This window comes from Engraulis encrasicolus, chromosome 16, assembly GCF_034702125.1.
Source record: "Engraulis encrasicolus isolate BLACKSEA-1 chromosome 16, IST_EnEncr_1.0, whole genome shotgun sequence".
Classification (NCBI taxonomy): Eukaryota; Metazoa; Chordata; class Actinopteri; order Clupeiformes; family Engraulidae; genus Engraulis; species Engraulis encrasicolus.
Window position 1 is genome coordinate 27,785,854 of NC_085872.1, and position 17,280 is coordinate 27,803,133.

At 40.0% G+C, this 17,280-nt stretch overlaps 1 protein-coding gene across 1 annotated transcript; it reads right to left on the bottom strand.

Moving 5' to 3' along the window:
- Positions 1–3,231: 3,231 nt before the first annotated feature.
- On the bottom strand, positions 3,232–6,501 carry LOC134465521 (interleukin-8-like). Its single transcript, XM_063219225.1, has 4 exons — positions 6,238–6,501; positions 5,249–5,381; positions 5,031–5,117; positions 3,232–4,910 (listed from the first exon to the last, which is right to left on the bottom strand). The coding sequence occupies exons 1-4, from the start codon at positions 6,305–6,307 to the stop codon at positions 4,898–4,900; spliced, it is 303 nt and encodes a 100-aa protein (XP_063075295.1). The 5' UTR covers positions 6,308–6,501; the 3' UTR covers positions 3,232–4,897.
- Positions 6,502–17,280: the final 10,779 nt, after the last annotated feature.

The window sequence follows — 17,280 nt, forward strand, 5'->3', positions numbered from 1 at the left end:
GTAGTATTATGGGATGGTCAGGACCAGGCTAGTGTTTAGGCTCATGGTGGTGGTATTGTCAATATTTTATACCATAGTGCTTGCCATCACTGGAAAGGGGATGTTTGTCAGTCCAGTACTGAATCTTTCAATAACAAAAGATTTTTTTTTTTTAATAATAAGAAGAAATAATGCACGTTTTCTCAAAAAAATTGCCTTAATTGTACGTATGCTTCCGTTTACCTCAGAGATATGAGGGAGGATCGGGATATTACCTCAGGTCAGGGATCGAACCCGGGTCCGCAGTGTAGGCCTAACAGTGCAGTGCCCGTTTGTGCCATGGCGGGTAGTTATGTTTCTGAGAGCATACTATGGTGATACCACGCTATATAAATTGGAATTGAATTGAATCATCACAGAAGTTCCTGTAAGTTACTATTTTCTCTTAAATTGGCTTGGACATTGCTATGATCACAACCATAACTTTTTGGTCGCATTGGTCTGTCTGTCTGTCTGTCTGTCTGTCTGTCTGTCTGTCTGTCTGTCTGTCTGTCTGTCTGTCTGTCTGTCTGTCTGTCTGTCTGTCTGTCTGTCAGCAGGATAACTCAAAAGCTTATGAATGGATTTGGATGAAACTTGGTGGAGTTGTTGGAAATGATCCAAGGAACAAGTGATTAAATTCTACTGGTAATCTGGATCACGGACCGGAGCCAGGACTTTTAAAAAGATTCTTCACCATCGTACAAATCTAGACACCCTTGTGACCTGCAAATTGAACTGCAGGACAGGGCGAATGTTGACATTGTGGTTTTTAACTCCATAAAAAGGAGGCAGCAAGACTTATAACAAAATTGGGTGTAACATAGTCAAATGTTCTAACCAACAACTTCCTTGGCGGAGGTCTGCAATCTCAGAGTGCATTCTAGTATTGGATTATAACATTAATATTTGGGAAAAGGTAAGTTCCTAGGATTTTGTTATCACCATCAGATGTCACCACCATCAGATTTTATGTCTGATGGTGCTGACAAAAGCATCCAAATGCTCCTCAGTGTAAGCTAGAGTATTATGTATAATATACTAGGAGTATAATAGGCCTACTCCTCAGTAGAGTATAATGTTGCATTACAGTGAACTCTAATATGTTCATTGTGTCATTACAAGCACAATTCAGTTAGCCTACATGTGGAACAAGCTACCCCCTGTCACCACCATGTACTGTATCTTCAGTGCTGCTGACTTATTGAAATAATTCTGCATTAAAAAAAAAAAGTAAAATATGGGAAGGTTGTTCCAATACATTGCTGCACAGTCAAGACCTTCATCTATGATAATATACAATATATATATATATATATATATATATATATATATATATATATATATATATATTTTATTTTATTTTATTTTATTTATTTTTTTTAAATCACAGATGAAGGTTGCTGTGCAGCAATGATACAGTATTTCTAATTTTTGAATACCTCTATGTTTTGAATACTTCTGTTTTGAATCCTTCTACGTATGTTTGAACTATTTTTTTCTTTCAAAGCCCACTGAGGCCCATTTCACCAACACCATGTGTCACTTCCTGCCTTCATCAGCTATGGAAGGATGGCCCACCAGGTCTGGCCTGGTAATCTGGCATACAGCCTATTTCCTGGTGGGCAGACAGTCTTCAAGGCTGGTGCTGTTGTTTTTTGTTTTGTTTTTTTTTACTGTATTTTCTTAGAGACTAGCCCACTGTTTAGATGGGGCCACAACAAAAGCCTACACCAAGAATTGTTGGTCATCCACTTCACAGGTCTGAATCCATCATCTGAACATCCAAAAAGCTTTTTTGACAGCCATAACAGAGAACAGACACAGACTACTATATTACACAATCAGGGAAAGGTATCCCCGTTACCCCCCCTCCCCCAGGACTTGCACTCAAGGACCGTGCTGGGAGCCAGTGTCCTTTCGATATCGCATAGGCTACCCGTCAAGCTAAGCTACAAACCATGCCTAGGTTACAGTATTTTAACTGGCAACTGGTAGCTCATTTCGACAGAGTGCCAGCAGAGTGCGGTATTGAAGACCCCATACTGATGACATCTGCTCATCCCATCTGGCAGGAACTGTACATCCTTAAAAAAAATAAAAACACAACCCAACAGCTTCTTTCCCAATGGGAATGCCCGTTTCCTTTCTGTGCCTCCTGCAATATTCCCATAATTCATCCTTCATGGTGTACATATTTTTTCCAGTTTATTTCCATAGTTTATTTCCATAATTTTCAAAGTATTAGTGATTAGTTAAATGTGAAGTTTTCATTTTGAATCACCAGTTATAGACATCTTTGCCTTCAAAGCGTATGTAGTAGTTACTACACTTTGGTCAGATCAGATCAGTACGTTTTACTCACTAAATATACACGAAAAGATCAAATTTGTAAATGGGATGCAGACATTTTGAAAATAAATGACTAAACTGACATAGGCCTACTCTACCAAAATATCCAAGCCCAGTCATGTGCTGTGAGATATTTGCCCGATTTAGTTAGTATATATGCGTTATGTGACTAGCCAATTATCTTTGCCATACAGGAAGTCATGTTAATTTGGTTAGATTTTCCCCTTTTTTCTGTTTTATATAGGCCTACGTCATTGTGAATTGTCCCGTAAAGGTAGGACATCAAAAAAGAAGAAAAAGATGTAAGAGGAAAAAATGTTTAGACTACTTGGCCTGGCAAGCCTGACTGTGTCATGGCAAATGCTGCCATGAGTTTGTTTACTTTACTAAGCTAAAAACTACCATGACCATATTAGGACTGTCATAGACCTATATTTTAATGATATTAGAAGGAAAGATGCCCTGAACGATCAACTTATTCTTCAGATCAAGCTGATCTTAACTTGAGATGGAATTCAGCACACATAGGTTTCAGGTGACAGACAGCTGAAGACCACACATCCCCACAGTGATTTAAAATAACACAAAAGGACAACAGCTGAGGACAGGGATAGGATAAGAAGACAACTTAAAGAAACTCCCGCACACTGACCATTTCGCTGTTCTTTCTTTAATAACAACGTTTCGGTACTAGACCTTCATCAGGCAATCTCCATCAGGAGATTGCCGGATGAAGGTCTAGTACCGAAACGTTGTTATTAAAGAAAGAACAGCGAAATGGTCAGTGTGCAGGAGTTTCTTAAAGTTGTTGCTGAGTGACCCATGGGCCATCTCCGACGCACCTGCCAGCTGAGGTGTGTGAAAAAAGTCAAAGTTTAACATAGTACAAGAAGAAACAGTAGGAGCCAAGGCAGAGTAGATTCAACATCAGCAAGAGTTTGTAGGAAGGGATGCGATGAAGTACTTGCAGATGTGCAGTTGGAAGAGTTGAGATGTTGGCATGTGGGAAGGACTAGACCAGTGGTTCTCAAACTTTTCCCATCATTCCCCCTTTCGGAGGGTCTGGATGCTTCCAAGCCCCCCCCCCGCCTCTTAGCTTAAAATGTATTGCGTATTGGAGAGACAGGAAATTACTTCCTAGGGGAAAAAATAACTAAATCAGATGTCACACGCTCCCCCTGTGATGACTCCGCGCCCCCCCAGGGGGGCTTGCGCCACACCTTGAGAAACACTGGACTAGACTGACTATACAAAGACCCCGGCTTTTTGTGTGACCCCCCTCTAAATTCTTTACCAGTCTGTAAGAAAATACAAAGACCTCAAACAGCCCACCCGTATACCAGATTACCAGTCTAGGCCTAGTATGAGGACCAGGTCAGAAGGAGCACACCGTGTTTGGTCTGAGATGACATCCAAGTTTGTGGCTTTATTATGTTTTATTGCAAAAGGTGAAAATGAGTATAAAAAACAACAAGAAGACAAACAAATCCATGTGCATTGGTTATGTTTCTATTGCAAAAAAAAATTGAGAAAAAGACAACAGTCAAAATTGATTTTTTTTTAAAAGTTGGCCTACAAAAACATTGTGATGCCAGCATAGCCATCTGAGTCTTTCCTCATATGACCAACAGAGGGAGCATCTCACTGCAAATACTGAGCCCTACGGTTTAAAAAGGCAACCATATTACATCACACAGGATCGATTCCAATGTGCGGACTCCCGTCCTCTGTCTGTGGTTGTGGCCTTGCATTTCACTGACGCCCCGCCTCCGTGGAGAAAACAGTAAAGCTTCCCCGCTGTCAGACTTGCCTCAACAACTTTTGGGGGACTATTGTTCATTCACCATTACGTTTGCAAATGAGAAAATTACATTAGAATTGACCTTTTGCAAGATATTGAAATGCAACTCTGTTGTCCGTAGTGTCATCAAGAGGCCACAAGGAGGAAAGTGAGCAAGGGAAGATGGGGGTCTGCATATTGGAATGCACTCACAGTGAATTAAAAATCTTGCCTCAGATTAATGTTTGCAAACAGTTGACATCAGATGGTAGGCCTATAATAAGTATGCAATGCTATACTGAATAAAACAGTTGGACAACATGTAATTATGATGCCCCTTCATTCTTATTTCGCTATGGTTGAAGTCAGAACTTAAAACTAACAACATTACCAGTTGTTCAGTGAGATATGCTGGATGCACACGTCAGGCTGGGTTTCCTACCTCATCAGTGTTTATACCAGTCTTGTCTCAATTGGTTGATGATTGTCCTTGTTCAGCAGAAACACATCACCATTAAAATTTACTCACGGGCAAGTATGTTTATGTATGAGCCGCATGTTTCACATTAACTGGAGTGCATTCACAAGGCACACTTGAAATACAGTGTGTCAAGACTTTGGTGTGGTCTTTTCAAAGTAGAGCTATTCAGACAGTTTCTATCAGTGTTCAGTTGATTCTGTCTCCACTCATCACACTGTCTATTCACAGTGTTGTAACAGGCAGAGTCCACGTTGTCAGCATAGATTTCATGTCTGACGTCTGTGGGGAAAATAATACAATTAGGGATACATCACAAAGGTAATATGATATGTATTGCCTGATGCATATCCTGTTATACTCATCAATTATAGCCCCTATTGTAATTTGAGCATGACTCACCTGGATAAAATGTTGGCAATGACCTTTTTAACCCATCGAGCGCTCGGGTCCAGGCAAATCTCCTTACCACTATCTTTCAGGGTGGCTCTGTTTGGAAATGAAACAAATGGAAGGCAATGTTAGATGACCAGATTGGCAAAATAACACAATAGAAAAGGGGTGGCAGAAAAATCATACAGAAGGCCTAGTCGGGACCATTTTATAGACATATGGCTTACATGATCTCTGTGTCTTTGCAATGAGGTGTTGGGGAATAAAGCTCCACTCTGGCGATCAGTTTTCCAATCCGCCTGCTCTCTGTGGCGATGCAGCGACAGCGGGGCTCGACTCCGGCCGCCCGCATGCTCATACCTGTTGAGGTGAACAGCATGTGTGAAGAGACAAGTATGTGCAGTGGGTGGGCATCCTGAGGATTGTGTTGAAGGAGAGGATTGTGCACATCCCAGGGAAAGGTGCAGGACGAAGGGCAATAGTTTTCAGAGTGAGAAGTCTGCACACTTAGAATCCTTTTTGTTGTGTTTTATTTTTTCATGGCAGGATAACGTTTCGATCTCAACAGTCTTCTTCAGATTCTCTACAAACACAGCCTGACAGACTGTGTTTGTAGACCTCAGCAGTCTTCTTCAGATTCTCTGTTGAGGTCGAAACCTTATCCTGCCATGAAAACATAAAACACAACAAAAAGGATTCTAAGTGTGCGGGCATCCTGAGGACGCCTTGGGGCAGTTTAACAATGCCGGTCCCTGTGTGCATAAAAGGGCAAAGAGCTGGGGACAAAGCGTTTGCACTCAAGGAATGAGGGGCATAACCGAACATGTTTGGCTTGGCAATTAAACGTCTTTTTTACTCTCACTGAGCGTTTTGAAGGTCACATTATTATGCAGCATAGCAAAGGGGGCATGATGGCGCAATACAACACTGCAAGATAATTTGTACACTGTTTGAACAGCTACAGAGATAATTGGTACCCTCAGCAGTCAGACGGGCAGAATATGCACAGGCACGCACTATCTTGGTGTTGCCAATTTTCCTGCGCATTTGGCATTTGCAAGCACCATGTCTTCTGCTATAGCGGGCATTGAGCAATGCCATGTCTGTTTTACTGAACTAGCAGCGCATAAGGACACATAACACAATTTTTTGAAGACACATACACTGTTAAATATATATTCATAGAAGGAAAAGAGAGAGCTGATGAAAAACTTACTTTCTGTGATGACTAGGCGGCTGAGAAGCACAGATATGATCAAAACGCCACTTTGGATTGTGTGAGTCATTCTGGTGACTTAGTTGAGTTTTCTTATGATAAGGTGAAGAATCCTTCCTTCCTTTTTGCAGGCTTTCAACAGACGTCTTTGTCTGTGGTCTGCGACTCCAGGAATCCTTGGCTCGATTTTAGTAATCTACAATTGACTGTAGTTTAGAATTCAAGGAATCCTTGGTTTTCTCTGTTCCTTGCAGTGCGCTTGGTCACGCAGTGTGGAGAGACTATCCCCCTTTTTATACCGCACAATGGCTGTGGAGGTGAGTCATGACGTGTTGCAATCCTGGACTGATACGGGACTTTCACAGCCTGCCAAAACACAGCTCCACTTTCAGTGTTTATAGTGGCTTTTGTGGCCCTCTATAAACTTCTGTAAGCCATAAAAGGTTAATAATTGGACTTACCGCAGCACATACAAGTGGAGGAAGTAGTGGCTTTCTGGAAAGCCCAATGTATGTGGATTTAGTTTGGCAATTCTTCTGCTACTCTTTCGTAGAGCGTTCCATTAGTTTTGTCTTTCACTCACTTGTTGCACTCCACCAGCCTACCAAATGTAAGCCACAGATAAAATAAGTGTTTAAAATGCCTTCTCTATTATTATTTATCTTCTGCTCAGGAGCCTCTTGTCAGTATGCAAGCAACTGACGGTCAAGTTGTTTGACAAGTTCCTACAACACCCCTCACATTCCCTGTTTTCACTTTTCAGTGGGTCGTCGCTGATTGATGAGTATATGCCTCGGAGCAGGACACAGAGGAGGCTGGCCACCTTTGTGCCTCCGAAACTTCCCAAAACATCTGCCTGTTCCTATTACCTATGTCTCATATTACCTATGCCTCATATTCAGTGGTGTAGTCTACGTAGAACGCGGGTATACGGAGTATACCCACTTCTAAATTTCAGGGATTTCAGTATACCCACTTAAAATTGATTGATCCATTATTTTGAATGGCACAACTATATACAGTATACCCACTTCAAAAAATGCTCAAACATACAGTATACCCACCTTAAAAAAGTAGACTACACCACTGCTCATATTACCCTTACTATGACTCCTATACCTATGTGTCCTATTACCATGCCTCCTTTGCCTACTCTGTATGCCTCCGCAGTGCCTCTGCAATGCCTGTTCCACCTATGCCTCCATCTGTCTCACACTATGATTCCCCTGTGTCTAGGAATACAGCCACATCCAGTAGTCTTTATGCTACAGCATTAGAGTTGGTGATTTGTATGCTTGAATGCTCGTATTGTTCAAAAAGGCCTATACATAAATCATTATTTTGTCTTTCTAATACATACATACACTATAGTAGCCTATTACCTCACACTGTAAGCATCTACAATATTATTTCGGTGTTAAAATCTACAAGCACATTCCATGATTATATATTTTTCCTTGGAGTCAAATGTAAATGTTTTGAATTGAATTGAATTCAATTTAATTTCAATGCACTGGACTGCATTGAATTGCAATAAATCAAATTGATGTCCTTCCCTTTTTGATAAGCATGCTAACCCAATGTATTTTCATTTACAACTGAAATAGTCTAAAAGTTGACTATGTTTCCTTGCTTATTTTGATAATGTCCTGCACATGGAGGTCCCCTCAGCAGGCATGTTTGTGCCACCTGAATGCAGAGGAGTTGCCGTTATGTATAAAGATAAAGTGAAGTGAAAGCCCATTGGGAAACTCCAACTCTGATTGTCATTGTGACACAGCACTCTACAGCACACAACTGAACACATGCACACTGCACACTGCACACTGCACACAACAACATTGCATTTATGCCTCACCCGTGCAAGGGGGCAGCCCTCAATGGCGCCCCTAGGGAGTAGTCCAGCGGGACGGTACTATGCCCAGGGTACCTCAGTCATGGAGGAGGATGAGGGAGAGCACTGGTTGATTACTTCCCCACTAACCTGGTGGGTCGGGAGTGGAACCGGCAACCTTTGGTGAAGTCTGACGCCCTAACCGCTTACCCATGACTGCCATTACTATTTGTAATGAACATGTTTTGTAATTTTGAACTGAGTTAATTATGTATCATATTGGAATGAGGCAAAGTGAAAATCTGATATTTCATACTCCACTTATGTCATCAGCAGTGACTGAGTTAAATGTGTCGTTTGACTATAAGTCACTAATGTTGACTTATTGAAAATGTTGAAATGTCCAAATCTCTGGTTGAAAGTCATACTTAGAGGAAGTAACTATATCATACAAAATACTCAACAAGTATTACGCAATAGGAAGCGGAAAAAAGAATGTCACTGTCATGTGTCAAAAAGTGATATTGTGGTATTGACTAAAATCAGTCCATGGCAGGATTTGTCATATGACAACTTCGTGAAATATTCACAATAATCCTATAACTTCCACACAAAACAGGGAAGAGTGAGTAACGTCTGTTTAGATGTGAGGTCATTATTGCATTTTGTTTCCTGTATTATAGTGTTGTCTTGAAAACAAAGCACTGCATGACACCAATATGTGACATTTAACAATCTAATGACAGACCAAAATCTACTGATGATGTTTTTATTTTATTCCATGATGAGATAGTTGGTGTTTAGCCCCTGTACTTAGAGGTCTTTGGATATGTGAATGCTGAACAAAATACTACAAGGCATTCAACCAGGGTCACATGCACTCTTCTTTACACTGGCTAAGAGTTGTGAATAAACCATTGATTGTTCAATTCTACATCATGGGATAAACGTATGGCCTCTTCATTGATTTCATCATGGGCAATTTTAAATAACAAAACCGTTCTGAGACAATAAAGCAAATTCTGTAAAACTTCTAACACTCATATTTATAACACAAGGTCTGCAACGACAGGGACATTTGTAGTAGGCTACCTCAAGCTAACGCTATTGCTCTACAGTGAGCAGTGGGGCGCAGAGCAATCACTGGATGGAACAGTAAGCCAACTTTTATCATAGAAATAAGTTCTAAAGCCAGTTTTAAAAAACAAGTTAAGATCATTTTAGGAAACAGTTATTTTTAAGGTGGTTTATATTTATTACATAGGCTATAGGCATATTAATATGAAACTGTGTAATTTGACTTAATGTCTTTGTTTATGTATAAGCTACTGTAGTATGTTGCTGTATTGATTCTTTGTTTAATCGCCACAGCTGGGATCTAACAAATAAACAAACAAATAAACAAATCTACTTTAGGTCAGTGTATTGTAATGTCAGTGTCCTGATGCATGTATTGTCAATGCATTTTCACAAGAATGAGTAGAGTAGAGTAGAGTAGAGTAGAGTAGAGTAGAGTAGAGCACTTTTATTAATCCAGAAGGAAATTAAGGTGTCTGTCAGCTTACATAAATACACAAATGCAAAACATTCACAAAGACCTACACATAATTGAAGATTAGAGTAAAAGTATAGCACACTCTTGAGAACCACAACATGATCTCTCTCTGTTTCACATACACACATGCACTCTCTCTCACACGCACACTCACACACACATTGTCCCACACACACACCCACCCACCCACACACACACACACCCACCCACACACACACACACACACACACACACACACACACACACACACACACACACACACACACACACACACACACACACACACACACACACACACACACACACACACACACACACACGGTCCTGGTAGGGTATCATGTTGCATACATTCATACTCACCAAAAGTCAGAATGAATGAGTCACACTTGTGCCACTTATATAGGCCTACATACCAAGGTCAACTATCATGAACAAAATTCAGTCTATAGTTTGTCTGCTAGGACGTTTATAGCTTTCTAGTTGTTCAGTAGGCCTATGTTTCTAAACTTGCTATGTGGCAGAGAGAGAGAGAGAGAGAGAGAGAGAGAGAGAGAGAGAGAGAGAGAGAGAGAGAGAGAGAGAGAGAGAGAGAGAGAGAGAGAGAGAGAGAGAGAGAGAGAGAATGTGACAAGTACACTGCAAGTACGCATAAATACACAGACGAATTAGCCTGATTTCAATGGCATACTTAACGTGTAAAAAATTCCACTGTTTTTACAACCACAGTGAAATTAGTTTATAAGAGACCTCACGAGACCTCTGCTCTTTAACATCATACTATGCGAACCAATTCCTGCTGATTGTTCTCCCACAGTGTTTCTTCATCTCTACTAACTGCATGCTTACATTCCTTCAGGCCAGACCAATCCTTCTTCCAGCCAAGCATTTCAAGAGGATCAGTGAGCAACAATCTCTGTCTTTGTCTTTGTCTCACAAACACACACACACACACAGACACACACACAGACACACACACACACACACACACACACACACACACACACACACACACACACACACACACACACACACACACACACACACACACACACACACACACACACACACACACACACATGCTCAAACACATTAATGAACAGATTTACATGCCTGTGACATCACATTTTACGGAAGGAGCAACATTGACAGGCACTTTCGCTAGCTGAACGGAGTAACTCAATATGGTTGATTACCATGTGAAGTCAGTCATTCAGTCGGAACCTACTCTAGGTACAATACATGCTCAGTGCCCCTGTCTGAACTCAGACATGTTGCTACATGTGCAAGACGTGGTCTTGTCACAGGACACTCCTCACTGCCTCGCCAGTGTGAGAACGCTAGAGTGTAGGCGACTGAGAGTGTGACTGAGTGGGTGACTGAGTGGGTGACTTGGATGTGAGATAAGACAAATATCTGGCTGAGTCACAGAGGGCTTCCTTTTACATCTTAGTTTCGACAGTTAACAATATAAATACATAACCATTTCCTTCCTTATTATATAAATGGAGGGAATTCCCATTTACTCTGATACTGTATCACATGTTCCATTGAAAACCGTTACTGGTGGGATGGAATGACAGAGCACATGCAGCATGACCATAACAGTCATTCAGTTGTAGCTCCAGTACAAGTGGCTTGCTTACTGTAAAGTAAGACAATATGCATTCAGTTGCCTGTGATGGACTTTGCCCGTTTAGTAGCAGGATGGGCTGACATAGACAGGTGTGTCTTTAATGTGCGTTTTCCCGTAAGTTGAGTTATTAAGCAAACTAATTCTCACTTCCTTCAAAGAATTATCATCGGATTTCCTGTCCACTGACAGAATGACTAATTTTCACTGTGTGCATATCAAAACCCAGATCCAGAAGCAATTTTACCATTTTTCTTGATCGCTTTAACCAAAGATTCTTTAATTCTAACATTTATGCATTTAGATCGTCTCTGCTTTAACCAATAATTTTCTTCAGTTCTATATTTTAGTTAAAATACTGTTTTCTGTTATATTTACAGTACACATCAGCTAAAATCTTTGAACAAAGGACAGTATTGAAATAGCATCAAAGCATCAAAGAATTCTGAAGCCAATTCCTTGAAAGAAGACATACACGGGTAGATGACGGATAGGCAGCAAAAAACATTTTTTTCACAAAACATTGTTTATGAGGGAAAAAAGTATATGTCTACGTAGTGCAGCAATTAATCTTTCAAAAAAATCCAAGTGGTCACAATGTTGGTCTATTCATTGATTATTTATTTACGTTGATAAAGCAATTTGCTGAAAATATGTCCTTTGGTGTGACGTTAAGAAATAAATATATTAAGTAATGTAGAAATGGCTTGATGGAGTTTTATGAACATTGTTATACTCTTCATATTTATTGCAATTTTTTAAAGTCTTAATTTAATGAGAAATGACCATTTAAGTATTTTTTTCCCCATTAGAAGTGAGATTATTAGAAACCCTCGAGGAAAAACAGGGATATCTTTCTTTTAAATGTTCAAAATTGTTTGCCGAAATTTATACTAACTTTTCAGGGACGATAATTTGTTCTTCCCTAATGCAATATTCAGTGTTTATCAAACATATTGTTTAGCTCAAACAAATATTTGAGCGTTTAAAAAAATGTCACACCGTAGGACATTCATGTCACGCTAAAGGACAGAAATGCAAAACTGAGCCAGAAACAAATATATCAACATGATTATTTTGTCTTTTGATCATAATATAATGTTGTAGTCAATATGGACCTACACTTTACACTTATAAGTCTTTGAATCGTCGATTATCAGCCTATCATAACTCTTAATGACAGCCATGCGGTCATTGAATGTAACCTGCAGAGCTCATAAGGCTCATACTGAAGGGTGACCTTGGCATGACCATCACACTTTTGTAGGTATGCTATGACTGTCACACCATTGAACCTGTAGTGTGTAGTGGCCAGTGCCTGTTTGGTATCTCAAGCTGGACAGCAAATTTATGCTGTATTGAGCTCTCCACAGCATACTTTATTCATCTATACTCCTCTATATACTCTCTCACTGATCTTTCCTTCACTGTTACGTTATATTTTATGGTTTCAAAGCACCATTAATGACATTTTATATCATTTGACAGTATCTAAAATCAACAGCAAATGAAGAGTTCAGATGCAAAACCCCCTAACTCCATTTCTGAAGACCTGCACTTCTATATTTTCAGAGAACCCCGTTGTTGGTTTGGTTTACATTTATGTACTTGAGAATACATATAAATAGTTATATTACATAAATAAAATAAAAAAATATGCAATTTTGATAGCTTTGTATTAAATAAAAATAAATTAAGATTATTTTCTGAAAAGGTACTTAGGGGGTTTTGCATCTGAACTCTTCAAATATTCATCAACAATGCATCAAAGTATAAATTCCAAAGGCCAATAAAGGAATAAGTAATTTGAATACACAATATTTATCTAGTCAAACAACAAAACAAAAAAAATATTTACTACCAGTTGTTTTAAAAGCTATTTCTCAAATATCTAGTCCCTTGGTGTGACCTGTTTGTCCTTTGGTGTGATATTCCAAAGTGTCACACCATAGGACTTTTACCATCACACCATAGGACTTTTACCATCACACCATAGGACTTTTGAGCTTTTGAGTTAATTTAAAGCCATGTTGTTGCCAACTGAAATACAATTTCACCTTTAGTAAGATGCATTTTCATACATCTACATAAGAAAAAAATATGAAAAAATATTACACTATTGTCAAATGTATTTTATGGCTGTCACACCAAGGACTACAAAACTAATACATCTTGTGGTAGCAAAACATAATTGATTGACTGAAGAACTCTGAGAGAAAAATCTAAAATCCACCCTTGCCATTGGCTTCTTAAGGGTCTAAAGTCACAATTTATGTACCGCTGGAGCTTCAACAATAGATAATTATCCACAGAATTAACCAAAAAAATGATCACACCACAGGACATTATTTTCTGCGACAAAGTTTCACAAGTCCATACGGTCTCAGAAAAACAGGAAAAAAATTAAGCGTTGCCACTTGCTAAAATAGACACCTTGAAAAACATGCCAGGGTTGTTAAGACAAATGACTGAGCTTTGATTATTTATTTAAAAATGTTTTAATATGGAGAACCAGGCTTGCCTCAGTCACACCATAGGACAAATGTGACATTTGACTCAAAATTAAGTATACTTATTTAAGCTCTGGATTTATTACACATTACTTTTTCACAACAACGACATTAGTTTAATCATTTAAAGCATTGACAATTTTGAAAGCATGAATTTACTTAATTTTAAGAGCCTGCGACAGCAAAATTTACACGTCACGTCATCTACCCACACAACAGTAGAAGTAAAATAAAAAAAATGACACTGCAATGCAAGTTATAATTGATATAAATGACTGTAGTTGGCCTATCAAGCACTGGGAATAAAGTGAAAACAATAGGCCAACATGTAGCTTTATTTTTCAATTTTTCCACCCATTGTGTAATGAGTGAGTGGTTGTGCTCATACACTGCTAAGCAATGTGTGTTGATTGCAAAAGCACATTTTGCTTTTGTAGCATCAGCCTATTGTGCAAAAATGCATCATTTGTACAATCCGTAGTTGGTTAGACCAGTGTTTCCCAACCTTCTTTGTCTTGCATACCCCCTAAGCATCTTAGTTGTGCCATGAGTACCCCCTAATTCACATTCTCGCTTTCTCTGTCCTGATGTGACTGCTCCATACATTTGTTAATAATAAAAAATGTACAAGTACCCCCTGCAGTGTGCTCGCATACCCCTAGTGGTACACGTACCCCTGGTTGGGAAACACTGGGTTAGACTGACGTCTTGATTTCTATTGAAAAATGGACTGCAAAAGATTGCAAGAGACTGCAACATCAAAGCGATTAAGAAGCAGGTCAACAGAATTGTGTTGCATGCAAACACAAAAAGAACGAAAGGAGTTACAGGGGAGAACCCTAAACTTACAGTTGCCTACGTGTGATTAAAGAAACAACAATAACAATATCAATGGAACAACCAAATGGCATTGGAAGCTTTTTTGCTAACCAAAACACATAACGAGCCAAAATGTATTATTGATCATTGCATGACCAGTTCTGTCAAAAACATTTAAACCTTAAGCCCTTTAAACCATTGCAATAACTGGTAGACTGTATCTATAAGCACATTCGCAACCAGGAAGCAGATGGGTCGACCACATCAAGATCTGTTGGTCTTAGAACTTACTTACTTAGGCCCCTCGCTCCCAATGGAGCATAGGCCATCCACAACTTTTCTCTATCCAACACGGTTCTGGGCTGTTCTTTCTGCCGTCTTTCTGTTGCTCTTAGAAAGGCAGGGATAGATGCTCTGCACCCAACGTGGGCTTCCCAGGACTAAAAAAAAAAAAGCCTCGCAAATACGTGGACTGCACACACAATTAAAGTCAGCAGATAACAACTGCAAGTCACGCCCTTCTACTTCCAGACCATGGGGGCCGCTAGGGGGGGAAAGTGGTACAGATTCTAAGGGCCCAAGCACTAAGAGGGGCCCTTAAGGGAGCCCAACATTTTAATCTTTCATGGGGCGCAACATTTCTGGCAGCGCCTCTGTCCAGACCATGGGTCACAACCAGCTAAAATTTTGAAGGGAGGTGAATGAAGCCAGTCAAGTTCAATCCTGATTCCATTTTACATGTGCTCTGGATTTTCACATAGCAGTCAATTTTAAAGACTGGGATTGGCATTACATGTAGCAAACATTACATTGGCATTGTAGCAAAACTGACATAGCAAAACTTAATAGGCCTACTTTAACAGTAACTAGTAACTATGTTTAAAATGCATTCTATATCATGAGGTATTCCAGTGTCATAAGCAGAGTACAACATCCTCCAAGACATGCATTCAATATAAAACTGTATTCATTAAGCCACAAGAGGCCATGGGTTTGTGTTGGATTTCAGAAGGTTGAAGCAACACTTTTTAAAAACTGTTGTCTTAAATGATATCTTTTTTTATTGTTACTTTATTGATAGATAATAGCTTTGTGTACAGTGTCTCAATGTAGTTTACCAACAGCACTTTTCAAAAACTGTTGTCTTAAATGAAATCTTATCAGCAATTCATTTCAACAGTTTTAGATAAGCAGTAAGCCATAAGACGCTGTGGGTTTGTGTTGGATTTATAACTTCTAAGGGTGTTGCAGCACGACACTAACCGGAAAGAGAGTGCCGTAAAACTCCCGTTAGCCATTATAAATTGAACACAAACCCACGGACTCAAGTTATGAAGTCAACTTGGCAGAGCCTCGTGAAGTTCTGCGGCCAACCATTTAACACATGCCTCGTGGAATGTTACTCCATAAATATCACATTTCTGAAAATAGGATGTAGCCTAGCCTATGGTTCAAAGGTTACGAGCAGAAACGTACCTCCAACTATAATCACTTGGTGGCGCAACAGAGTTTAATGTGTTAGACAGGATAGAATCGTGGGACCATGTAGAATCACTGTGCCAATTTCCACAGCTTTCTACCCAAGGACAGATTACTGTACTGGCCTAACATACGCAGGCCCAGGGGCCCAGGAGCCAAGAGGGCCCTGAAGCCCAAGACTCTGCGCTACAAAAAAACACTTCGTTATTGGTCTCTATTGGTGTTCTCAAATTGTGTTTTTTCATTTTTTCTTGGCAATGTCTCTCTCTAGGTCGTCCTCAGACGAGCCTTCCATCGTTGCTTCCAGTCATCCCGATTCTCCATACATCTTTTCAGTTCGCTGGTACTCAGGGCTCCGGCGTCCTTCTTGAGTATGTCCACAAATGTTAGTGTGGGATGTCCTCTTAACCGGCACCCATGTGATGGTTCCCATAGCCCCAGTTTGCTGCTGGCAGTTCTGGGTGCCTTTGGCAATGTCCTGCAAGTCTCATTCTCCTTACAGCTATCTTCTCGCTCACCCTTGGTATTCCCTCGTATAGGATTTCATTGGTTACATATGCACTCTTACTGATGTTAAGGACTGCGTGCAGCATCCTGGTGTAGCAGCCATCAAGGGACTTCTCTAGGGTTGGTTTCAGGGTCCAGCATTCACTGCCATAGAGGAGGACTGACTCTACTGTTGCGTAGAAGAAGCTGAGTTTGATTTGACGGAGGAGATTGGAGTTCCACTTCCATACACTGGCCATACCGTTCAGGGCCCTCCACGCAAGTGCCTTCCTTACTTTTAGATCTTGCTCAGTAGAGTTGACCCATGAGCCCAGGTATTTGAAATGGTCGACTTCTTTCAGCACAATGCCTCCTGCTGTACTTAGAGGTTGATGTTCAGGTGGGATATTGTAGGTGACGACCTCAGTATGTAGTTCCTTGTATATATATATATGTACTAACTTTGTGTTTCATTTGTATTTGCAACTTCATGAAATGTTGTGTGCATGCTGATAAAATGTCATCCTTTTTTCTGCTGGAAAATGTGTAAAGGCAGGAAATTTACCATTCCCACAATACTGAACATTCATACTGTTGACCTTGCAGATTAGACTGATCCCTCTGTAGTTTCCTCCGGTGTCATCAGCAAGCAAAATCTGGCATATTTGAGGACTCAAGCATTCTCTTGGGGAGGAGAGTTAGTTACACAGTGACCATTGTCATGGCACAC

Bases quoted from the DNA above. Each gene is read 5' to 3' on its own strand.
- LOC134465521 (XM_063219225.1), bottom strand. From the start codon at position 6,307: ATGACTCACACAATCCAAAGTGGCGTTTTGATCATATCTGTGCTTCTC. The intron at 5,382-6,237 runs GTAAGTTTTTCA...TCACCTCAACAG, and splicing joins CCGCCTAGTCATCACAGAAA to GTATGAGCATGCGGGCGGCC. The intron at 5,118-5,248 runs GTAAGCCATATG...ATTTCCAAACAG, and splicing joins TGCAAAGACACAGAGATCAT to AGCCACCCTGAAAGATAGTG.